This window comes from Brassica oleracea, chromosome C9, assembly GCF_000695525.1.
Source record: "Brassica oleracea var. oleracea cultivar TO1000 chromosome C9, BOL, whole genome shotgun sequence".
In the NCBI taxonomy this organism is placed as follows: Eukaryota; Viridiplantae; Streptophyta; class Magnoliopsida; order Brassicales; family Brassicaceae; genus Brassica; species Brassica oleracea.
This window is the reverse complement of record NC_027756.1, coordinates 16,476,608-16,501,780: the sequence shown is the minus strand read 5'-3', so window position 1 is coordinate 16,501,780 and position 25,173 is coordinate 16,476,608. Positions and strand designations below refer to the sequence as shown.

General features: G+C 35.5%; 3 protein-coding genes and 1 long non-coding RNA gene across 6 annotated transcripts; 3 read left to right on the top strand and 1 right to left on the bottom strand.

The window, feature by feature from the left end:
• Window positions 1–517: 517 nt before the first annotated feature.
• Window positions 518–4,053, top strand: LOC106313955. 2 transcript variants are annotated; one of them, XM_013751892.1, is made up of 3 exons: window positions 518–695; window positions 1,388–2,042; window positions 2,178–4,053. In XM_013751892.1, the coding sequence occupies exons 2-3, from the start codon at window positions 1,416–1,418 to the stop codon at window positions 3,897–3,899; spliced, it is 2,349 nt and encodes a 782-aa protein (XP_013607346.1). In that variant the 5' UTR covers window positions 518–695; window positions 1,388–1,415; the 3' UTR covers window positions 3,900–4,053. The 2 variants fall into 2 exon arrangements, with proteins under 2 accessions (XP_013607346.1, XP_013607347.1); XM_013751893.1 differs by having other exon boundaries at window positions 530–695; window positions 1,401–2,042.
• A 4,330-nt stretch (window positions 4,054–8,383) lies between these two features.
• On the top strand, window positions 8,384–10,144 carry LOC106315666. The gene is made up of 3 exons (XM_013753465.1): window positions 8,384–8,589; window positions 8,805–8,880; window positions 9,029–10,144. Exons 1-3 carry the CDS (start codon window positions 8,491–8,493, stop codon window positions 9,898–9,900), a joined length of 1,047 nt encoding a protein of 348 aa, XP_013608919.1. The 5' UTR covers window positions 8,384–8,490; the 3' UTR covers window positions 9,901–10,144.
• Window positions 10,145–16,850: 6,706 nt separating this feature from the next.
• LOC106316066 lies at window positions 16,851–18,249 on the bottom strand. Its single transcript, XR_001264715.1, has 2 exons — window positions 18,195–18,249; window positions 16,851–17,341 (listed from the first exon to the last, which is right to left on the bottom strand). It is a non-coding gene; the product is annotated as an uncharacterized LOC106316066 (long non-coding RNA).
• A 235-nt stretch (window positions 18,250–18,484) lies between these two features.
• On the top strand, window positions 18,485–21,596 carry LOC106318910 (CWF19-like protein 2). 2 transcript variants are annotated; one of them, XM_013757071.1, is made up of 8 exons: window positions 18,530–18,574; window positions 18,795–18,911; window positions 18,997–19,048; window positions 19,147–19,395; window positions 19,481–19,684; window positions 19,760–19,921; window positions 20,013–20,828; window positions 20,909–21,596. In XM_013757071.1, the coding sequence occupies exons 3-8, from the start codon at window positions 19,013–19,015 to the stop codon at window positions 21,449–21,451; spliced, it is 2,010 nt and encodes a 669-aa protein (XP_013612525.1). In that variant the 5' UTR covers window positions 18,530–18,574; window positions 18,795–18,911; window positions 18,997–19,012; the 3' UTR covers window positions 21,452–21,596. The 2 variants fall into 2 exon arrangements, with proteins under 2 accessions (XP_013612524.1, XP_013612525.1); XM_013757070.1 differs by lacking the exon at window positions 18,795–18,911 and having other exon boundaries at window positions 18,485–18,574.
• The last annotated feature ends 3,577 nt before the right edge of the window (window positions 21,597–25,173 follow it).

The following is a 25,173-nucleotide window of genomic DNA, read 5'->3' as shown; positions in this document are numbered from 1 at the left end:
CGTCATCACTCGTAACAAACTCGCCATACTGTGTTACACAATCACCGCACTATGTAACACACTCTTAGCTCAGCTCGAACACGCTCACAATCTTGAGCTTACAAAAAGCTGCAAAAGAAAAATCATACTAACATGTTTATAATCTCTAATATGGCCGGTGTGATCGGTCTAAAACTATTATTGTATTGCCATCATTTATATTCAAACCCATAGAAGGTATGTTTTTGAATATTGTTTTATTGACGAAAAGCAAAATTTTGAAAAAAAAATAGATGATATGTTTTTTTTTTTTGGTCGAGTGATATATGTTTATTTTACTATACGTAATAAGTATATATATAGTTGCTAATTTATTATATAAATAAGTGTTATGGATTCATTATCATTCCAAAAATATATCCTTCCAATGTAAATAAAGAAACAAAAAAACACAATTTGTAAATACATATAACTTAATAAATCATTATTATAAGAATATTTTGCTTGTAAGTTCTCTTATTTATTTTTTTTCTCCAAGAGAAACTTTTGGTCCTTGTTGTTGTGTTCTCTCACGAAGACTTGTGTTGAAAGAGCGGCCAGAGTGATCTCTCTCCCCACAAAAGGAAACTAAACTTGTTCGGTCGTTGCCTAGTCGAAGGAGTCTCACTGCAATGCAAAGCTGAAACTATCTCTCTTCTCTTGGAAAACCTCTTCAGGTTACCAAATCTCTCTCTCTCTCTCTTTCTCTTGCTTCTTCCTCCGTTTTAGGTAATCAACGTTCGTGTTCGTGCGGTTTGCAAATAAACGTTGCTTGTTAATGCATAGGATAGGATTGATCGAGCCAAAAACAAAAGATCATCTTTGTAGAATTCGTGTTTTCACGTTTTCTGTTAAGCGTTAAAGATTTCAACTTTATACTGTTTTTTGCTTCACTTATGTGACTCTCCTCTTATCCCTTTACTAGTCTTTGTTTGTGATCGGTGCGTTCTCGGGATTGACCCGTCTCGTTTTAAGATAAGAAGCATGTTCTTTCTTTCTTGATTCTGGGTTTCACGCTCTGAAAACAAATCGATTCTATTCCGTGTTTTTATCTAAGTCTTGTTTGGTTTTGCCTATGTGGTTCTGTTTCTTGTACAGTAGATTTATATCTCATCTCTCTAACTGTTGGTTTCATTCTCCTTTAAAACAGCCATTCAGATTCAAGTGTATTATGATCTTTATTGAATCTTTGCCTCTATGTGATTTTTAAGCTTTTGTTTTCAAGACCTCTGGGCAAATGAGTGAAGAATGTGTTCTTATATGATCTCAGATTAACCTGTTGTGTATGTTCGTCTGCTTGTTATAGTTTGCCATGAACACTTCGAGTATGTTCTTCAACATTAAATGAGTGATCTTCTCTTATATGCAGTTTTTGTTTTCAGTTCCCATTTTATAAAATGGATGAAGAAAACATTCCTATGGAAGATCCTTGCGGCGAAGAATATGTATGTGGAGATCCAAAAGTTGATATTCGTGTTGGAGACGAGTATCAAGCCGAGATACCTCCTTTGATATCTGAATCCGAACGTGCAACCTATCTTTCGAATCCTCTAGCTTCTGAATCTAATGCCGTAGTTGTGGGACTACCTCTTGACATAACGTGGATAGACACCAAACTTAAAGACGATGTTAATGTAGACATGAATGAGTCTCTCAAATCTCTGAAAACCAAAAGAAACCGCAGAGATCAAAAGATGAATCTTGAAGCTGTGCCTGAGAGATCATCCAGCTCATGGGAAGATTTGGAGGTAGATGCCTTTGTTCTTGGTCTGTACACATTCGGGAAGAACTTCACTCAGGCAAAGACGTTCTTGGAGAGCAAAGAAACAGGAGAACTGCTTTCTTTTTACTACGGAAAGTTCTACAAATCTAGCAAGCACAAGATTTGGTCTAACCCCCTTAAGAAGCGGAGTAGAAAATGCATACAAGGGAAAAAGCTTTACTCAGGCTGGAGACTACATCAGTTGCTGTCTCGTTTGATGCCCAGCATTACCGATGAATCGCTGAAAACAAAGCTTGTGAATGTGAGTCTCCTTTGCACATTCTCTTACACTGAACTTGTGTTTGAATGTGTTAATTTGTATTAACCTCCAAGGCCAAATGACCGCTGGGACGAAACTAATATTACATTAACAAAGGTTTGCCTTATCCATTAACAGGTCTCAAAGTCATTAGCTGAAGGGAACACATCTCTGGAGAAATACATCAGCTCTGTGAAGGAGCTAGTGGGTCTTAAGTCTCTTGTAGAGGCAGTAGCAATCGGTAAAGACAAAGAAGATCTGACAGTTCTAACAACAGAGCCTGTTAAATCGAAGCAATGGTTCACAGTTTCCTCCTCTGCTGCGGTTCCTGCTGGTTTAGGGGTGTACAGTTCACTCACGTGTGATGAAATAATCGAGAAACTGGGCGGTGGTTCCCGTCTAAGCAAGGCCCGTTGCAATGATATCTTCTGGGAAGCTGTGTGGCCGCGTTTGCTAGCCAGAGGGTGGCGTTCTGAGCAGCCGAAAGACCGAGGCAAAGACAACATTGTCTTCCTCATCCCTGGGGTAAAGAAGTTTTCTAGACGGAAACTTGTTAAACAGAATCATTACTTTGATTCCATCAGTGATATTATTAAAAAGGTTGTTTCGGATCCTGAGCTTCTTGAGTTTGATGAGGCAGTAGAGATCAGAGCTCCCAGTGAGAATAACCAGGACCAGTTAAAACGGCTCTACCTAAAGTCTCCAGAGTCTTCTTCTTCTACTCATATGAAGTTCACTGTTGTGGATACTACTAGTTTGGCTTCAGGAGGCAAGTTGTGTGCGTTTAGGGAGCTGAAGAATCCGAATCCAGAATCTCTAGCTTCTCAATCAAAGGCCTCTTGTGTGGATGTAGAGAAGCATGGTAAAGAATGTAAGTGGGAAAAGAGACGAATGAAGAAACTGGTGGAAGAACCGGTGAGGTTCATGATTGTGGATTCATCAGGGATAAGGAGACGGAGACGTTTGCCCGCTAGTGATCCATCATCTTCGCAGAACAACCAGTCTGGTACCAATACAGGTGTGACTGGTTCTGGTGTGAAGGAGGAGAAGGTTCGGTCAAAGAAGAGGTCTGTCCGGAAATCAGAATCTGCTAACAATCATTCTCTTAGTTCTCCATTTCCCTTGCCAAAACGAAGGAAGCTCAGTGCGTGTGTAAGGAAAGATATAGAACGTTTTGGTGAAAGTTCGATCAAGACTGAGAAAGCAGAAGAAGAAGAAGAAGCTGGAGACGGGATAGAGATTCTGAGGCTAAAGACTGAACCAAATGAGTTATGTTCATCAGAAAGACAACAACAAGAGGAGTCAAAGCAGTTGTTGTGTTCTTCAAAGGGTCTGGAAGAGAAACTGATTCAACTTCCTTCAAGGTCAGGCGCAGACAAGAGGAATTCTCCTTCCACTGATCATGGAACTACTCAAGAAACTGCATCAATAAAACAAGAAGAAGAAGAAGAACAAGAACAAGAGCAAAACCAAGAGATGAACGCAGATCCTCCGAGAAGACAAAGCACAAGAAAGAGGCCATTGACGACTCGTGCTCTTGAAGCTCTTGAATCTGGATTTTACACAGCAAAGAGTACACCTAAACCGATAAAACGGGAAAGGTCTAAAAGGATCAAGCACTCAGCCAATGCGAGTAACAGAGCTCAAGGTGAGTCAGACGATGGTTTTCTTGTAAAGGAAAGTACATCAAGTAAGCCGCTGGACGGAGTAGAGTGTTCCGAACCGAGCTTTCTTTCGGATAAAGCAACAAGAGCAGCGAGTAAGCCTGTGGATGAAACAGAGGATTCTAACAGGGAGACAAGCGAGTTCTCTACTAAACGTCCTCCCATTCTTTTGAAACTTCCCTTTAAGCGAGGCTGAAGTAGAATGAATCATTTTTGGGCTTTTAACTGATCCTAGAGCTTCAACTCTCTCATGAAATGTGTATAGAAAAAAAAAAAAACTCCTTTTCTTTTGTTTTTGCCTGGTAAAACTCTTTGAAGACATATTTTATTCTTTTGAAATCGTTTCTCTTTATAATGAGCTCACACTTGCTAAATTTCTAGATAAATAAAGATATGTTTTTAGTCCATCTCCTAGTACATTAACAAGAACTATATTTAGATTTCATTTTTCGGTTATACATCCAGTGGGATGAATGATTCACAAAGGAATATACAAGCTAGATACGGAGTGTAGAGGCCGCTTCACTGTATCATTCATTGTCTCGTGAGCTAGTCATTTGCCCAACTAGTATACTTAAGATCCCATCCATTCCTTGACTGTCTTTTTTCGGCCATAACACGGTCTAGCTTTGATACGGTGACATTTGGAGAGTCTTGACCATCTTATAAATGAGCTCGTATCACTTCATTTGTCTAGACTCTAGACCCAAATGCTTATCATGGTCCTTTGGTCGGTAGAAATGGTCTTCAGTGTCGATTCTGAGGTACGGATCATCTAGCTCCACTCCAAGCTCCTTTGTTGGCCTTCCCGGGCCGTCCTGGTTGGTGGTGGTGCCAGAGCCATGATCACATCAATAGATGTAAGCTTATGATGGTGTGTTAGTGCAAATAAATTATTTATTTTTCGAGAAAAGATAGGAAAATGGTCGAATGGAAAATATGTGATTTGTTGCTAAAAAAAAGGGGAAAATATGTGATTAAAAATAGTGAAATGCATGGCCATAAACACACTCAAAATAGAGTAGCACTTAAGATACTCTAAGCTATTGAAAATACTCGACTACAAGTCTTTCTTCATTTGACAATTCCTAACGATGTTATGTATCATTTTAAAAAAAATATTTGAGACTCGTTTGACTTTATTAGTTTTATTTGCCTTTGATAATTTTTCACTTTGAGTAGCAGACACAATTATCATTTGAAATAAGCCGATTTCATGATACAATCAATCATCTTATCATACTAGTACTGGTAATGACGTCGAAAGCATATTCATATATTATAACTATCTGTCTAGCTTACTTTATTTATTCAATAAAAAGATATATAAGAACTCTAATAACCAGCCGTCTTATCCCCTTCAGTATCTTTTGCGAATTGAACATCACACCCAAATGGAAACGTAAGCATATATAGCTTGGTCTCTGCCTTCATTGACCACCTGCAAGCCATAGAATAAGTGAAGACTTCGATTGCATTGAAAAGTGAATTGAATTATGATTCATTAGGTGACAAAACAAACATGTATGTACACAAATTGTGATGAAAATGGCCATGAGCAGCTTAGCCCTTGATGAAGGTCCAACCCGCACCGACTTGGATGTCATTATCAGGTTTTTTAAGCACTAAAGGCACCGTCGTTGTGATCCTAAGCGACTCATTGATCACCTGAAACAGAAAACCGTGCTTGTGTGAGCTATTAATTAAGATATGTCAGTACACGAAGAAGCAGAATGGTAGATACTCTATAAATGGGTGAAAGTCATGGTTTTGTAGTCTTCCCATGTTAAGCAGGCGTCCTTCTCAGTCCTATCTCCGATTATTCTCGCATGCTCTCTCTGTAACTCTCGCATGACTGTAAGCTTTTCGCTTATGAGCTTTACTGTAGCAGCAAGAATCTGTAGCGTTGTCTCGTTAGCAATCAGAAGAAAAAAATGTATATATGTAATTGATCGCATCCTCGACACGCTCATCTTTGCTTTTCCTCCTTCCTTCTCCACATATGATTTTGAAAAACTCCCCGAACTCCTCTCCTAATGCTCTCTTCTTCAACACTGCCTCCTTTAGCAAACTCATCATCCTCTTTCTTGCCTGCATGTAATCACTATCGACCACGACCTCTATCGTTTTTAAACAGGCGTATAGTAAGATTATTGAAAATTTGAGGGATTTAGATTTGGTGCAAATTAAAATGGATTTTGAGGATTTTTTGTGGTAGTTTTGGTAGGATTTTGAGGATTATTGTGGGGATTTTAAGATTTTTGAGATTTGATTTCTTTCGAAAGTAAAAAAAATATTTATGATGTTATAGAATATTTATTATTTATTTTATCAAATTTTGTTTTCTATTGAAAAGAGAATAAGATACTGAAATTTTTTGAAATTTTATTTGTTATAAACACAATTGTAAAAATCTTTTATATACTGGCATTAGAGGTGGTAGTCATATTCACTAACTTTTAACAATAAACTAGAATTTGACCCGCGCAACCGTGTAGGTGTTTTGAAAATTTTGTGAATTCAATTTATAATTGATCATGTTGTTTTTAATTTTTTGTGAATTCAATTTATAATTGATCATCTTTTTTTTTTTAATTTTGTGAACTCAATTTATAATTGATCATGTTGTTTTTAATTTTTTGTGAATTCAATTTATAATTGATCATGTTTTTAATTGTTTGTATGTTATGTTGGTCTTGGATTTTGAAACAACAGATTGATATGTTAGATAAGTCTAAAGACCAGCATTGTTTTTTGGGTGCTATAGAGAGGGCATATTGGAATGTAGAGTCATTGAGATGAATCAGATGGTGGGTGCTTATATAGAGAATGTCACGATATTTTTGGTTACTTATAATGAAAAAAAAATCTAACTTATTAGTGGAAATGAAGAAAATCAACTAATATTAGAAATTTAACACACGAAAGAAGTCATGATTTCTATTTTAATAGATAAGATTTCTATTTTAATAGATAAGATATCTCTCAAATCCCTTCAAATCCTAATTGATTGATATTTTTTATAAAATTTCTAATTTTCAATAAGATTTTTTTTAAGGATAATTTTTTTAAAAAAAATTGTACAAGTGATTAACCCAATAACCTGAGATTTTGAAGTATTTATACAAATGATTAATCCAATAAGATGAAATTTAAAAGAATTCGTGCAAATGCCAAATTCAATAGGAAAAATTAAAAGAAAAAAATGAAATTCTCTTGTACACTTAATCCAAGAGAATATCGCATAAAAATCTCGAAAGTGACACTTAGTAATATTTTAGACTTCCAACATTTTTGACTAACAATTTAAATTTTTAATCTAATATTTATATCACAAAAACCTTCAACTTAACTTATTTATTCATCCAAGAGAAAATCGCATAAAAATCTTGAATGTGACACTTAGTAATATTTTAGACCTCCGATATTTTTGACTAGCACTTTAAACTTTCAATCTAACATCTATATCACAAAAACCTTCAACTTAACTCACTTATTCATCCAAGAGAAAATCACATAAAAATCTTGAAAGTCACACTTGGTAATATTTTAGACCTCCAGCATTTTTGACTATCACATTAAACTTTCAATCTAACATCTATATCACAAAAACCTTCAACTTAAATTACTTGTTCATCAAGTCAAAAATGCGACTGAAATTATTTGTTTATGGGTAAAAAGTGATAACATATCAGTTTTTCTAATTAAAAAGCTAAAAATAAACAAAATCATAAAATTAAATAAAATTTTAAAATAGATATATTTTTTATAAATTCGTATTTTTTTTAAAAAAGTCTTTTTTGCGTGTTCAAATAATTAAATATTTATCTTTCTAAGACTTAATAAAAATATCCAAATAACTTTTATGAATTTTCTAAAAAAAAATTTTAATCAAGTAAATTGTTAAACTTATAAGAGAAATTCTTCAGGATAGTTTTTTTAAGTTTTTGTCACAAAAATAGCATTCAATGAAGAAAATGACCAAAATAAATTTTATTAAAGGGTAAAAATATTTTAATGGGTGGGATTTTGAGGATAGAGTTTCAAATTAAAAAAAAAAATAAAAAAAGGGTTATTTTGATCATTTTCTTTCTTGAAAGCTATTTTTATGACAAAAACTTAAAAATGACTATTTGAGAGAATTACACAACTTATAATATTCAAAAGAAAAAAACCAAACCGTAAGAAATTTTAAAATTTTATAAAATTTCTAGAATTTTTTAAAAGCTTATAAGAATTGAATTTTTAAATAATTTAATATTTCTTATAGCTTAAATTTTTCTTTTTGAGTTTTATAAGTTTAACCAATTTATTTAAAATTTTCAAAATAATTATAATTTTTAATTTTTAAAATTTTAGACAATTTATAAAAATATGTGAATAAATTTTTTTGTTTAAAAAGATTTAAATTTTTTAAATTTTTGAACATCTAAAAAGCTTATTTTTTAAAAAAATTACAAATTTTTACAAAATATAACTAATAGGCACATTATGGATTCTCTTGACAAGCTGGCCGGCATTTACATCTTGATCTTAACCATTAAGTCTTTTTGTGTATATTTATTGACTTATGACCAATTAAACTCTTTCGGAAATCTGCGTTGGACATGCTATGGTTTAGAGAGAGTGAATAATTTTCATATTAGTAATAAATAGAGTAAAAAGCTCACATTTCCCCATCCTTTAAATCCGAGTCTTACTGTATTCCCCATAATCTTTTGCCTTCCCCAAGACACATTCGTCTCTCTCTTCCGCTTCAAAGAGCTATCAACTTTTTGTTTTCTGAAATGGCAACAGGAGAAATGAAACCGGAAACTAAGAAAACAGAACAGAAGCAATTCCCACAAGTCAAAGATCCAACACCACCTCTTGCACTTCCATACAAGGTATTAGTTACCCTTCATGCATATAACTTTGTGTTTGAATATTTGAACTCAACAATCCATGTAGTCAGTTTATAAGCTTCACTATTCCATGATAAATCTTCTCGGCAAACCCATTGATAAGTATTCTACAAGTACAACTGTTTTTCTGTCTTTCGTATATCTCTTTTCAATAATTTGTTCTTTATTTTTTGTATATCTATTTTTTGAACTCGCAGACATGCAACTTGAAGGTTTCCATTCACTGCGAAGGCTGCAAAAGAAAAGTGAAAAAAATCCTTACCAGCATTGAAGGTACACTTTCAATGTTTTTTTTTTTTCACTTTCAATGTTGTTGTTAGTTAAAAACCTATAAAATAAATCCTTCATTGTGGAGAACATATATTATGATTACAGGATAGTTAATTTAGTATTGAGCAATAAAATTTTAATTTGGCTGTAGGTGTTTATAGAGTGGACATTGATGTGAAGCAGAACAATGTAACGGTGATGGGAATTGTCTCACCAGAGATTCTGTTAAAGAAGCTTCACAAGGCAGGCAAAAACGCCGATCTAGTGCCGGAGATACCCGACCCGGTAGAGAACAAACCCCACGACCCGAAAAAGAAGAATAAAAAGAAGAAAGAAGAAAAATCGGAAATAACCGATAAAGTTACCTCTCCCGGTTCTGATAAACCGGAATCTGAAAAACCTGACGGCGCTGGAAAGTGTAGTTCCGGCGATAACAGTGAAGCTTGTGTTCCAGTTAAAGAGGATAAATGCGAAATTCTCAAAAAGAAAGACTCTGCTCCGGCAGATTCTTCGTTACCGTCACTGGTGGATTCTCCGGCATCGACAGAATCTCCAGCACCGACGGCGGAGAAGAAAGCTGAAGAAAGCAGTGGCAGTGTTGGTAAAAAGAAGAAAAAGAAGGGGCAAAGCATGAGCAATGTTAACAATCCTACCGGTGGACCTGCCCGTACTAGATCACTACCTTCGCCCACTACTACTCCTGCATCAGAAGATCATGACCGTTCAAATAATCAACACGATGGCCATCAAATGCTAACCAATAACATCACGCCACGTCAGGATATGTATCCCTATCCACCTAACTACTATGCGCCGCAGATCATGTACGGCGTAAGCTATAACGTTGCTCAACCTCCGGTGAGCGTAGACGCTGCATCGTATTACTCTCCTGCGACACCTCATTCGTATGCGTATATGCACCCAGGCTATCTACCGTCCGATCAAAACCCGTATCCATCTCGACCGTCCGATTCGTTTGAGTTATTCAGCGATGAGAACCCAAACGGTTGTTCGGTGATGTGATTCTGAACGAAGAAGGCAATTACTAAAGTGACCTTACTTTCGCTTATACGCCTCGTATGATTAAAGGGTGGTCTCGTATTTTAAAGTTGTACACGTCGAAGTGAGTTAATGGTCAAGTGAAACCTTCATAGTTCGGTTTTGAAACTATGATTATGTTTGGATAAAGTTAAGCCTCCTCTTTTTTTCCTAGCTTTTGTTTTAATTTAATGATTTAGATCCTTGTAATAGCATTTTTGCTTTTTTATTTGATTTTCCCCTTTAGTTATTCACATGGTCTTTAATATCTAAAGTAGCTAAAAAGAATAGTTTGTGATTCAGTTATGTTGCTGATTCGTAGAGAAGATGTCAATGAGGAAAGCAAGAATGTGGAATATGCATTTATGCGATATTGCAATGCTTAGTTGTAAGGGGAAATGGTGATGCGTAAAGTGTAGAAGCTGACTGGGCACTTTTTTGGGCAATGTTTTGTTTTCTGTTCACCATGACGTTGTATTAATCACTTGTGCATGGGGACATGCAATTTTAAGTGATTTGGACCTTTCAAATCCAAAATTTATTATACTCCTAACATTTATTGTCCTATGTTAAGGTGCCTATAGATAAGAAAAAGAAAACAAATTAAAAGCTCTGTCTTGCTTTTCTTTATACTCCAAAATAAGTTAATTATAGCTTCGATAAATGTAAAATTTCTTTAAAAGTGAAAAGCTGAAATAGTGAACTTCTCGAGAAAAAAGTAGGGAGGTTTTAGGAGAGGGTAATCTACAAAATTACATATTCATTTCTCATTTGTCTACAATCAATGATGTCAGAAATATGTTACGTAAAAACAGTAACTCGACGCTTTTATTTTATGAATCTTTACTAAACATGCTTTCACGATGTTATTAACTAGACTGACACAAACATAACATAAATTTAACTTTGTTCATATAATTCCGGTAAAAGCAAATGAACAAAGACAAGAAAACAAATCACATAAATATACTCCCTTGTAAATAGTAGTAATTGATATTTTTAACTTTTCACTTATATCAAGAAAAGTTAAATCGCATCATATTGTTTATTATTTTTTTAGTTTTATTAGTAAAGTTTCAACATTCATATTTTTACATCTAAATTTATGTTTTAAATTTAAAAATAAATGCATTAGTTATACTCTAAACATTTATCTTTTTACTAGAAAGACAAAACCGATGACGAAAAAAAAGAAAAAATAGAAAGACAAAACCTAAAACATCAATCATTTAATAAACGATTAAATTATTGTCCCGTAAGAACAAATATAGACAGAGAAAGAAAACAAATACATTGATCTCCAATGGTTTACTTTATTTTAGAATATTATTTATCCTAAAATAGAGTAACTCAAAAATAGAATTGGATTTTTCTCCAATGGTTTACTTTATATTTAACTCTAAAAATAAATATTTTTAAATATATTCTTTTCTATTTATGACTAATATTTTTTACTTACAAAATTTACAAATTGATCTATTTATGTTATTTTTTCACAAAGTTCTTATAAATTATATATTTGTATCAAACATTTATTATCTTAAAAATTAAATTACATTATATTAAAACATAATACATTTAACTTAAACATCACCATTAGTGTATATTTCCCATCGTAGCTTAAAAAGAACTTCTTTATCTTTGATTTTTCTAAATTGATCAAATGAGCATGAAGACCATATAATGCATTCCATTTTGTGTGAAGTAATTGTCATAACTTTCAACGGCTTCGATTATACGAAGGAATGAGCACGCGACATGCGATATCTCCTACGAAACATAACATCATTGTACACCGACGTCTCCGAAAAGTAATCGTTGAACAATCTATAACTTGGTGATCAAACAACATCGGTTATCAATACTTTAAAAGAAGGAAATACTGAATTTTTGAAACAACTAACGAAGACAAGAGCACAACGAGAATATCACTTGGAGATTCAAAAGAAGAATTATGCTTTGAATGAGTTGAAGGAAGAAAACAAATATTTATTTTGTGATTTGAATTCAGTGCAGGATCCAATAGGTTTGTGCATATTTTCAAGAGGAACGAACACAAATTTTACAAAAAAAACATGGTCAACAACATGAACAAGAAGCTACTCCCATCTACCTCATTTGGACAATACTTTAACAATCTTGGTGGATCTAGAAGTAATTTACCAGAATATTAAATCACAATTATCTATGATTTTAATTTTATGTTATGTTGCTTATTTCTAATTTTAATATTTGTTTCCTTTGGCTAATTTTATAAAATTATTTTTAATTTTAATGCTTGTTTTTTTGGCTAATAATAATAAGTTTCAAACAATTGTATATTGTGTCGAAGAGAATTATGTGATGTTTGCATAATTAAATTACATAAATAGTTACAAAATAAAAAGATTAAAAAATAAAAAGGACTAAAGTATAAATAAAAAAAGTTTCACTCTATAATAGAGTAAGAACTAGAGTTACTCCAAATATAAAACAAGAAATAGAGTTACACTATTTTAGAGTGGAATATAGAGTGGAGTTGGAGAAGATTTTACTCTATAATAGAATTTCGTGTAGAAAATAGTGTGGAGTTATAGATGTCCTTATAGTAGTCAAGTATACAAATTACAATCTTCTCGAGACTCCACCTGATTTATTTATTTGTGGCATAAAATAGCAATTTTGAATCCCCAAATGTGATTTAACCTGATAAACTAATATGATATATGTTGCACACAAAAAAACTGATATGATATAAATATATCAATGTTCTAAAAATCGCTAGGCGGTAACTATGCGCTTTATAGAGGACTAGCGACTAGGCGGATTATTCGGGGCCTAGGCAGGGCCTAGACAAGGCCTAGGCGTTAGAAAATTGTTGATTTATTTTATATATTTTATACATTTGTATAACATATTTTAGTTTTTAAGTTTAATTATAAAATTATTGTGATGAGTTATCAAAATTAGATATACAAAACAGAAGAAAGTAGACAAATTTGTAGATTTGTAATAATATTATTGCTTTATTTAACATATATAGATAATTTTAGATCGATTTTAACCAATTTTAACTGATTTAGAACAGTTTAAACAAATTTGAATCATATAAATCGGTATAAATCGGATTTTAAGAAAATCATTTCGAATAGGACCGAGTTGCTGCCTAGGCGGGGGCCTAGGCGCCGCCTAGACCGATTTTTAGAGCCCTGAAATATATACAAAACTTGAGAAATGATTTTTTATAAAACTGAGTTTATCATTAAACCCAAATCCACAAGTCCAAACGGCTGGCCATTCATCAGTACAGTGTATGTGACTGTTGTGATGCAGAACATAATTTTTTGAACCCAACTCTGGTCAAAGCCCATTGCAAGCAGCAGAACCTTCACATACTCCCATTCCACCCTATCGTAGGCTTTTGACATGTCGGTCTTGACAGCTATGAAGTTCTTCGAAATCTCCTTATGGGTTCTGAGATTATGCACTGCTTCATGGGCTATTAAGATGTTGTTAGAAATCAGAGGAATCAGTTTCTCAAATTCAGGACCAGCCATCCACCATTTACTCTTTGCAGATGACAGTCTGTTCATGGTGGAGGCCTCAATCGAATAGTTCAACCAAATGCAAGACATCCTCAAAAGATATGGAGATCTTACGGGTCAGATGGTTAACTTGGATAAATCTTCAATCACCTTTAGAGAAAATGTGGACGAGGACTTAAAGAAACAAATCCATTCTAGATTGGGCATCACAAACGTCAGAGGCACCAGCTCCTACCTTAGCTTACCTGAGTGCTTCAGTGGCTCCAAAGTGGACATGTTGAACTTTGTCAAGGAGAAAATAAAAGTGAGATTTTCAAGCTGGTTTTCGAGGACTCTGTCTCAGGGTGGCAAAGAGGTTCTACTTAAGTCGGCGGCGATGGGTATGCCGGTTTATGCAATGAGCTGTTTCAAATTGCCCAAGACTACTTGTGATAACCTGATCAGTGCAATGTCTTCTTTTTGGTGGAGCTCGGTGGAGGAGAAAAAGAAGATACATTGGGTGAGTTGGGAGCAGATGTGCTTGCCAAAGCGGTTGGGGGGAATAGGTTTCAAGGACATTCATCTTTTCAATCAGGCACTATTGGCCAAACAGGCCTGGAGGCTCACGAACGACCCTGACTGTCTCCTTGCAAGATTTCTGAGAAGCAGATACTACAATGACTCAGAATTTGAAGATGCTAAAATAGGGAAAATGCCATCCTTTGGGTGGAGAAGCATACTCTATGGTAAGGAGCTTCTGGATAAGGGTCTCAAGAAGATGATTGGAGATGGCCGGAAAACCTTGGTCTGGGCTTCAACGTGGATAGATGATGGGAATCGATTTAGAGCTCTGCTAATGAAGAATCAAGTGATTGATATTGATTTGAGGGTGTCGTCTTTGTTGAATCAACAGACTGGAGAGTGGGATAAGATGATACTAGATGACATGTTCTACCCTGACGATGTCGCTCTGATATTAAAAATGAAGATTGCGCAAAAATCAGAGGACTTCAAGGTCTGGAAGTTCAATAAGTCAGGTGCCTACTCAACGAAATCAGGGTACTGGCTTGGATCGTCTACTCTCAAATCGAAGATTAGAATAGAAGCAGAAACCCTTCCTTCTTTGAACCCTCTTAAGGAGAAGTGTTGGTTTCTCAAAATCCCCTCGAAACTGAGAGTTTTCCTATGGGAGTGTCTATCAAATGCCTTACCGGTGGCAGAAGGCATAGCTAGAAGAGGTATGAAAGTTGATGAGAGGTGCCAATTATGTGGACATGAACCGGAGACAGCAAACCATATCTTCTTCTCTTGTCCTTTGGCTAGACGAGTCTGGGCAGAAGCAAATTTTCCTCTCCAGCGTGGTGGCTTTCACCCGGAATCTATCTTCCACAACATCAATCATCTCCTGACGATTGGAGAAAGCAAGAGGGGAGAGGATGAGTTGTATAAAGCATTTCCTTGGTTGATTTGGAGGCTATGGAAAAATAGGAATGACTTTATTTTCGAAGGAAAGATCTATGAAGCCATTGAGATTGTGAACAAAGCGCTTGAGGACTGGAGAGAATGGTCTCAGGCTCAGGCCGATGTAGCTCCATGCGAGGAGTCTAGTCTTGCTCCCACGATGAATGCAAAGCCCCCTTGGGAGCCGCCTTTGGAGAACTGGCTTAAGTGTGATGTTGGAATTTTTTGGTGCAGACACTCATTTATAGCTGGTGTTGCTTGGGTCCTAAGGGAATGAAATGGAGTGGTGCTGTTGCATAGTCGATCTTCCTTTGCTAATGTGCTTTCTGCAGATGATGCTAACGCTGTTGGTTGGTTATGGGCAATTGAAAGCATGTGTAGCTTAAGGAAGAACATAATTGTATTCATGGTGGAAGCTGCGGACCTGTTGGGTGCAGTCTTGTGGCCTCCTGCTTGGCCCTCATTCAAATGGATCTCCCAGAAGATCAACGGGTCACAAAATTCGGTGGGTTTTTGGAAGTTGGAGTTGAACACTCGTAAGGAAAATTTACCTGCTTACTTGATTGCTAAGAGTGTGGTCTTTGAGAATTTGCCCCAATCATATGTTGCTTGTGGTTATCTTTTATGGCTGTCATCCTTTTTTGTTTAAGGTTTCCACAAGCTCTGCCCCTTTTTGGTTCGAATTTGATTGGGGAAAATTCCCTCTGATTTGGATTGTATTGGGGTTCATATTTAAAAGATGAATGAAAAAGGTTCTTTAGTGTTAAAAAAAATCATTAAACCTAAATCAGGCAACTGTACCAAAAGTTGAACCAACATTCAAAAACCTTAACAATAGGAACATAAAAGAAGAAAAAAAACAGAACTCAGCAGGCAAAAAATGTGAGATGTCAAACTAAGTTTCACATTGAAAAATTAGACAAAAATAATAATATATAAAGAGATGTCAAACTCTAGTTAGTATGAAACAACAATATAACTTCAAACGAGGAAACCACGATGAGGTGATAACCTTTAGTGATGTGGTTCCTAAGAGCAGCATAGTGGAGTTAACTATGTTTCTTATGCATTAGGGTATTTCAATCTTCATTCCATAATTTACACCAAAAATAGAGTGGAAAAAAAAATCACTCTATTTATAGAGTTATCTTTTATTTTTTGTTTATATTCCATTTTCCATTTTAGTTTTAGAGTAAATTATGGAGTATGAATGGAAATGGTTTTAGTAATGTATTCCAAAGACCGATAACAAGAACACAAGTTTACTGCAATTTTCTTTTCATCTCCATTCAATAAAACAATAGTTACTTAAATACACAAAAAAATAACTAAATAACTGTAATGGACGACACACAATGCCATGACTCTTGTTATGATCTTATCAATTAGTCTCATGGAGCCACTTTGGTCAAATTCTTTGCGATATAGGATTGGTAACAATGATAAGTGGTTAGACTCTCTCTGATCTTCTATGCACCAGAATTTCTGGTAGGTAGCATTTGTTGTAGCTTTGTAATAGTGGCATTTGAAAGACGTGGAAGCTCCAAAAGGCGCGGAGACCCCCAAAAGCTGTATCTGACGTACAACTGACGTTGCAAACATTCTCGAGCCAAGAGGAAATATCATTCCAAGATGATGTTCTCAAATCTCAAGGACTGTGTGTACACTGTCAATAGTCCAAAAAAATGGCCCAAAGCTCGGCCCCTTCTCGAGTTTGCTCTAAAGAGTAGGATCTCCTACTATGCAGAAGAGCCTTCCCTATGTAGTCACGTACAATCTATGAACTTGGCTAGAAATACAAGAATGCATACTGTTAATCGGATACTGAACAGAAGGGTGTCATTTAAAAAAAAAAAAAAATCCAATCTCCATAGAATACATTGAAAGTGTTTAAAACCATTCAAAACCAACTACTATCCCTTTTGATTACAGTTTTACCCTTCTGTTTAGTATCCGATTAATGATTTGCTGTATAGAATACATTGCGTCAATCATGTTGGATGATTTGAATTGTAGAAATGCATAAAGAGCATTTTACAGCGAGATTACAGAGCTTCACAAATGTTACAAAAAAAAATCCAAAACATTAATCTGTGATTGACGCAATCAGAGTTGCAATATCCATGAGCCTAGCCATCAAATAATCCAACATGATTGTAAAGAAATCAGAGTTGCAATATCCATCAGCTTAGCCATAAGTAATCCAACAAAAAAGGTTTAAATCAATTTAACTTCCTTAATTTCCATCCACATGTTTTACACGCCTTAATATTTAGTTGAAATTCTAGAGGGCCCATCACTTGAACCTCAACCTCAACATAGTCAAGCCAGTCCTCGGATCTTGTGGCCGCTTTAAAAGTCAGAGGCAATCGTCTTTAAAAAGTAAGGTTTGGTGCGCTGCAATTAGAGCCAAACTTTACTTTTAACTGACTGATAAGATTGCTGATGTTTAAGACTTACCTCTAAATGCAGTTAAAAGTAGGGGTTAGTGCACAATATTGCAATCAGATTTTGAGAGTTCATCTATTATGGATGTAATATAAGATGTTCTTGGAATAATTCTAATCTCCGAATAGAACTGCGTGGATTCTGAGGAACAATACTCGCAATAGATATTACAAATAGAAGTAGCTTGATAAATTCAGTCAAAACATAATCAAGAATATAATAAGAAACAGATTACAATCTCAAAAAAAAAAACTACAACATAAACAAAACGCAAAATAAAATTCAAACAGATAATCCCTCAGTAACTTAACATTATTTCAGTCAAGGACATCAGTATTAGCATGGTTAAACCATCATAGGGAATCGGTTTACAAACATAATTTAAAACAAAAACATAATTGCTCCCTCAGAAATAAATTACAAATCATATAAAAATTGATCAGGTATACATTAGCAATTAAATCATCACAGGGAACACAATCGAATTTTAACTAGTAAAAGAAAAACAATATGATAAGTCAGGGTTTAAGGGCTCAGAAAAATGTTAGAAAACAGTTATTTTCCTTGACCACAAAAGGTCTCATAATGAGCTGGGATAATATGTTATCATCACAGCCACATAAACCCAAATTCAATATCAAAAAACGAATAAAAAGAATAAGGCTCAGATAAATGTATGAACATAGTTGTACTCCTTGACCACAAAAGGTCTCGTAGAGCTGGGATTATATGTTATCATCATAGCCGTCAGAACACGAATCACACAACTAATGACTAAATAATCTAAAGGCAGATCAGAGGCTCGCACTAGAAACAAGAATGGCTTAGACTATGAATCCAAAAGACGATTACGTCGACTGAAATTACCAGGGAGAGGCAGAACAGAGCGACAAGTAAAGAGATCAAAACAAGAAGATGTCGGAAATAGAGAGAATCGAAAAGATATTTATAAAAGACGGCCAAGAGAAACTAGGGTTTTCATATCACAAGGCCTTATTAACCTAAGCCTTTTATTTTGGGCTTTTTAAGCAATTAGACGTTCTTAGAACTTTATCTGGCCCACCAATCTTGGTATAAGCGGAAGTTGAATCTCGGTTCGACAATATCCGGTTCTTTCCCCCGATTTGGCCTTTGTATTTCTAATTTTAGTCCCGGTTATTAGTCTCGGTTTGTCAAATCTTCATTCTGGCTTTTGTCGAGCCCTAAATCAGCGAGCGAGCGAGCGGCGAAACTGTCTTCTTCTTCCGGTATGTTTTCTGAATTAGCTCTCATAAACTTAGATTAAAAAAGGGATATATGTTTTGATAAATAGGAGATGGTTTCTGCTTAGAATCTCTTCAACTCTCGAATTTGAAGATGATATTTTTGTTCTTTCCTTTGAATTGAATCGCAAGGACAATGGGACTTTTAAGGAATACGAAGAGAAAGTCGAGTAATTGAGATTTGGGTGTTGTTGATGAATGACAGGAAGTTAATTTGATTAAAGGACAAAGCTTTATTTGGGCGTAATCGATTTTTGTCAGTGTTACTTAAAACTACTTGTGACCTGTGAGCTTACCTCAGTTTCTAGTAATCTAGTGAATTGTAAGTAGCAAAACGGTACATGTTTTGTTTGTATTCATGCCCTAATTTTGATTCCCTCTTCCTTGTTGATTTGATTCTTCCACAGGAACAAGTTGTTTAACATGTTTTCTGGAATAAAGATCATACCTCGTCATGAGGTAAGGTTACTCGTTTCCTTTCATTCTTCTTCTTCTTTTTTTTTTTTAATGTGTTAAAAGTCTGGCTTGAGTTTGATGTTTTTATCTACTCCTATTAGGTGCTTGATGATACTTCGGATAGAGAAGACAAGAAGGATAGAAGAAGAAAAAACAAGGACGTTGATAGAAAGGAAAGCAAGCGACATGGCAAGAAGATTGCTAATTCGGGAGATGACGACGACTTGCCCGACGGTGATATTGCTAGAAGGAGTAATGGGCTCGATTTTATGCTGCCGCCAACACGACAGTCTGATCCGGATCCTGCTTTAGATGTTGAGGACAAACTGGAAGAAAGCACCCATGAAGAGGTGATTGAGACATGTTTGATTTGGAGTTTCAGTCTAACTCGGTTTATAGTAGATTGTTAGTTAATGATTTGAAGTTTGATTCCAGGTAATTAAAGTAAACCCAAGAGAACTGAATCCTTATTTGAAAGGAAATGGGACCGGTTATCCAGAGGAAGAAACCGAGAAACGAAACAGTAAAGATCAGCTCTTACCAACTTCTGTTGTTGGAGATGGAGGCGCGAGTTGGAGGATGAAAGCGCTCAAGCGTGCAAAGGAACATGCTGCGAGAGAAGGACAAAAACTTGAGGAGGTAAGTTCTTGTTTATGACTTATTAGCATAGTTTCTTTGTGAGTATTGCCTTATTAATTGAGAGTTGTTGCACAGGTTGCTGGGGAACGATGGGGTTCACTTGGTAACCTTGTTGAGTCCGTGGCCTCTCAGAGAGCAGCTCCATCTCGTGCCCATTTGAATGCCATTAATAATAGAAGAAGAGAGAACAGTGGAGACAATGATAAAGAGAAAAAACCAGAAAGAGTTTCTGAGAAGGTACTTTAACCGTTAAAAACGTAGCTTTTTATCATTGAAATCTCATCAATAACAGTAATATTCTGACATATGTGACGTGTTTTGTTTGAAGGGCAATGGTCGGGACTACTTGAAGGATGACTCTATTCGTCATCGTGTATTAAGAGCGCCTAAAACCGATCCTTCATTATCCTGGGGGAAAAGAAAGGGCCAAACTCATAGACACGAAGACTCGAAGCTCATATCGGAAGCTGCATCTCACTTGAACAAGTTTACTAATGATGGAAGCTTCATGAAGCAAATGCTTTCTAAACAGAAGAGTGAATCAGTAGAGCCTCGTGAAGATCATCACCACAGAAGCGACGCGGAGACCAAAAAAGATGTTGTAACGTCTCTTCCCAATATGGAATCTTTAACTGTGAACCAACTAGCTGCGAAAGCCTTACAGCTCCGTCTGAAAGGGAAACTTGAAGAAGCCCAGAAACTCACGGAAGAAGCAGAGAGGCTGAAAGCAAAGCAAGCCGTGGGAGACGATTCATCCAAAGAACAACACTACATCAGAGCAGCGAGGTATCCTATCAAGGACGTGTCTGGTAAAAGGAAGAAGGAAGATGATGATACGGATATGCATCTAGCCAAAAGCATACTGCATAACAAACAGTACAAAACACCAAACCAAGCTGCCGATGATGAGTATGACTACGGAGAGGCTTCAAGCAAAAAGTCCCGGAAGCCGCGGGAAAGCAACGTTCCTGAGAAAGACAACCGCGTGAAACGCATCATGACACAGCAAGAACGCTGCCTCTTCTGTTTCGAGAACCCAAAGCGGCCGAAACACTTGGTTGTATCAATCGCAAACTTCACCTATCTTATGTTACCACAACACCAGCCCCTTGTCCCAGGCCATTGCTGTATCTTACCAATGCAGGTATATACAATCTAAAGATAATCTGTATTTAATTTTTTAATTGCTTCTTGTATTGATGAGTGTTTCTTTGTAATGAGAAGCACGAAGCAGCCAGCAGAAGCGTCGACGACAATGTCTGGGACGAGATTAGGAATTTCAAGAAGTGTCTTATAATGATGTTTGCTAAAGAAGGCAAAGACGCCGTGTTTCTGGAGACGGTGATTGGTTTGTCTCAGCAGCGCCGCCACTGTATGATCGAGTGCATCCCGATCCCTCAGGAGATAGCGAAAGAAGGACCTCTTTACTTCAAGAAGGCGATCGACGAAGCGGAGAGCGAGTGGAGTCAGCACAACGCGAAGAAGCTCATCGACACTAGCGTGAAAGGTCTTAGGAACTCGATACCTAAGAATTTTCCTTACTTCCACGTGGAGTTTGGGATAGACAAAGGGTTCGCTCACGTGATTGATGATGAGCAAGAGTTCAATAGCAATCTTGGACTGAATGTGATCAGAGGGATGCTTGAGTTGCCGGAAGAAGACATGTATAGAAAAAGAAGGCATGAGTCGGTGGAGAGCCAGAAGAAAGCGGTTGTGAGCTTTGCACGCCAATGGGAACACTTTGATTGGACGAAACAGCTTGACTAGACGATCTATGGTTTGGGCGGTAGCTCATCATATAATGTATCTTTTTGTAAACAGAAAGATTTCTTGAAGACAAGTTGCTTTGATCATCTTGAAAAAGTTGCAGTGTTTTTCTGAACAATCTTTCTCTATTATAAAGTTACTTTTTGAATTGGAAACATACTTGAAAGAATCGGTTTAGAGTCCGAAGTTTAGATTGGATGAGTTCTGACGTTTTCTTTTTGGGTGGAAAGTGCACAAAATGAAGTTAGGAGAAGTGGCTAGAGATCCCCTTGCAGTTCAAATATCGTTATGGCATTCAAGTGTTTTAGCGTTAGCAGTAGGATCTTAGAACCATATACAGTAGTTGCCTAACGAGGAATCGCCTCAGATGCACTCAAGTCGTCAAATATTTATTATGTTCATTGGTGAATGAATTTGATATAGGAGCAGAGAATGTTATCAAATTAGTAGAGGATCCAAAGACGAGGAGTTTCGGTGTTTAGAGACACAGTACTGGTAGTAGTGAGTTCAGTTGTAGTGACAAAAGGAGTTGTTGGTGCTGCTTGTACTGGAGAAGTTGTAAGTAAATGAAGCTACATTTGATGCAACAACAAGAGTGCTAGATGTGTCGTCGGCTACTCCTAATTCCTAAAGGAGTATCAGGAGAAGCAAAAGCCAGTAAAGATCTTTGACATTCTTTAGAATATTTTATGTTGCTAGCATAATTTATGTGATAAAATAATGTACAATAATTAATTTTAATATTCATTCACTAATAGATACATTTAAAAATAAGTATTAGAAAAAATATATAGCTCATTTTTAAGTGGGAGAGATCATGGGAGTCAAGTCAACAACACCTTAATAAAACTCAAGTCTTAGGAAACTGTTTACAAGGCACCACAAAAAGGAAGGAAACGTGGAGGCTGACATGGAAACCGACACACAAGAAGATTGCATCGAACTTCAGCCTCAGTTAGAAAGGTAACCAAAAACTTAATCATCACATCTAAAGACAACAATACTTCCGTTTTTGTATAGAAATTTCATCACTTTCCTATGAGTTTTTGCACTGTTGATCTAAAAACGTGAGTAGAGACATTGAAGTAGAAAAGACCATGAACTCTGTTTTGACAAAGAAACCAAGTTTCAATCAAACTATGTTAAGAGAAAGTGAGAGACACTAGTCTAATACTTTAACTGAAATATCTCCAAGCTATATTATAAAAGTTAAGTCAATTGATACACATTTTAAAGAAAAAAAAATACATAATAATCATAAATGTAAGAATCTTGATGCATAATTCTAAAATTACAAATAACAACCAATTAGATTGTGAGGATGTCATTGCAAAATTTTGGAATAATCACCAAGGACATACCTTGAATCTGTCTGTCTTGTGGAAATGAAAATCTTGATTTCGCATATGTTTCTCCTACTTGTGAATTTCAGAAACTAATTACAAGCAAGTTTGAAAAGCACTTACCTTTCACAGAAGTCTGCTACACTTGAAATCTCCTCAAAATCTCTAACAATTTGGTTTTGAACACCTTCTGAAGCACATACCTGACAAAAAAAAGATCTTTACTTCGCCATGTATTTGTAAACAATCCATTTTTGATTCGTAGTCCTTGAAATTGTTGGTCGTATTAGCCATCCAACGAATCATTTATACTCTTTGTCATAAGACCGTAATCCGTGGTGACAAAGGCTACAAATCTAAAACCGATTCATATAGTCTTTCTATAATAACTTATTTTTTCTGTGTAATTATTTCAGACATTGGTCATCTCTTTCCACGCACCAAAATATAAACCGAATCATAGTCTGTCTTAACATCGTTTTTTCTTTATCCAGCACAAATGATTTCAGATAGTTTTTCCATCTGGTGACTTTTAAAAAAAAGTAGCTTCTCATTCTTTCCATCCAGCATGTCTAAAAACCAAACCCATATTGTTTTTGTCTAGAGACTTTTTTTTGTGACGTTTGTACCTTTTCCATCAAGGACTTAAACCGTGGGCAAAACCAAGTAAAGAATCTATAATCAATTCATAGTTTTTGCCTTAAGACTTTTAAGCCATTGCTTGTGTTATTTTTCCCCATGAAACAAGCCTTAAGCCATTGCTACTATTTTTCCCCATCTAAGGACTTTTTCAGAGTCTTTTTCTTAAGACATCTTTAAGCTATTGGTCGTCTTTTCCCATTTTTAGATTCATTTTTTTGTAAATAATCTTTGCGTTATGATTCTTTAAGCCATTGGTAGTCTCTGTTTAAGACTGATTTCAGAATATGAGTTCGCCATTCTTCCATCGTCTTTGTCTTTAGAGTTGGTCATTATTTCCATCTAACTTATAGTCTTTGTATACTTTTAAACCTTGTGGTGGTTGTCAAGCAGAAACAGTTCTTTGATCCTTGTGGTTCATAGTTTATGTGTTGAAAATTTCTACTTAAGGCCGTGTTGCAGAGTAAAAAATCGGTTTTCCATCCATAGATATATATTTCATTTTAGCCGTGGGTTATTTTTCCATCTATATTCTTTCTCAAGATACTTCTAAGCCGTGTGGAGATATGAATCTTTGTTTGATTCATAATCTTTGTCAAGAATCTTGAAGCAGTTGATTTATCTGAGCCGTTGGTCTTTTTTCTATACAGCAAATATTTAGTTGTTTTTACCATCCAACAAGTCTAAACTGATACATAGTCTTTCTCGATAGACTTTTATAAGCTGTGGGACATTTTTTAAGACGTAGGTTGTCTTTGTCTAGAGACATTCCAAAGCCATGCCAGGTTTTGTTTGAGCTCTGTTTTTGTCTATACTTTAAGGTCTTGTGGTTATTAAATAGAAAGGTTTTTGCAAATAAGACTCAAAACTTGAAGTCAAACACAAAACTAATCCATGTTTTTTTTGGAACTTTGACTTGCCCCTTTCATCCCTAAAGTTCAGATTATTCACGAAAATGTCATCATTTTTTTTTTTTTTGAAAATGCATATTTTTTACTCTATCACCCTCATCTTCCTCAAGTATTCACAATATTGTCATTGCCATCAATACACCAACCACTATGAACAACCAATTTGAATCTCTTAATGCACCTAAAAATCGATTTACACTTTTTTTTTTCTTAATTCTTATGAACTAAAAACAACATCTCTTTCACTTTCTCTCCATATTCATCCAAAAAAATCCAAGATTTTGATTCTAATTTTTTTATGGTTCATAGAGCCATTGAAGCTTACGATTCTTAGTGGGTCACTTATGTTTGAGATTTTGGGTGCTTGGAGAAGACTTATGTGTGCTAAACAATTTATCTCACTGGTTGAAACTATGAAATCAATTTTTTTTCCCACATCTGTTCGTCCAGACGACTTACCTGTAGACGACTTACATGGAAATCTTCTGGTCAATGCAGAGGTTAGTTTTGCAATTGACTTTTAAATGTGTTTTTATAGACGACTTACATGGAAGTCGTCCATCTTTGTTTGTTAAAAAAAAAATCCGAGACGACTTCCATGTAAGTCGTCTAGGGTAAACATGTTAGTTTTGCATTTGACCGAATTGTGTCAGAAATTTGACTTTTCCTGGACGACTTACGTGGAAGTCGTCCAGTAGAAAATTAAAAAAATCAATATTTTGTTATACCTAGACGACTTACATGGAAGTCGTCTCAGGTTAGTTTTGCAATTGAAAAATAAAACAAAAAAAATTATTTTTTTCTAGACGACTTACACGGAAGTCGTTTA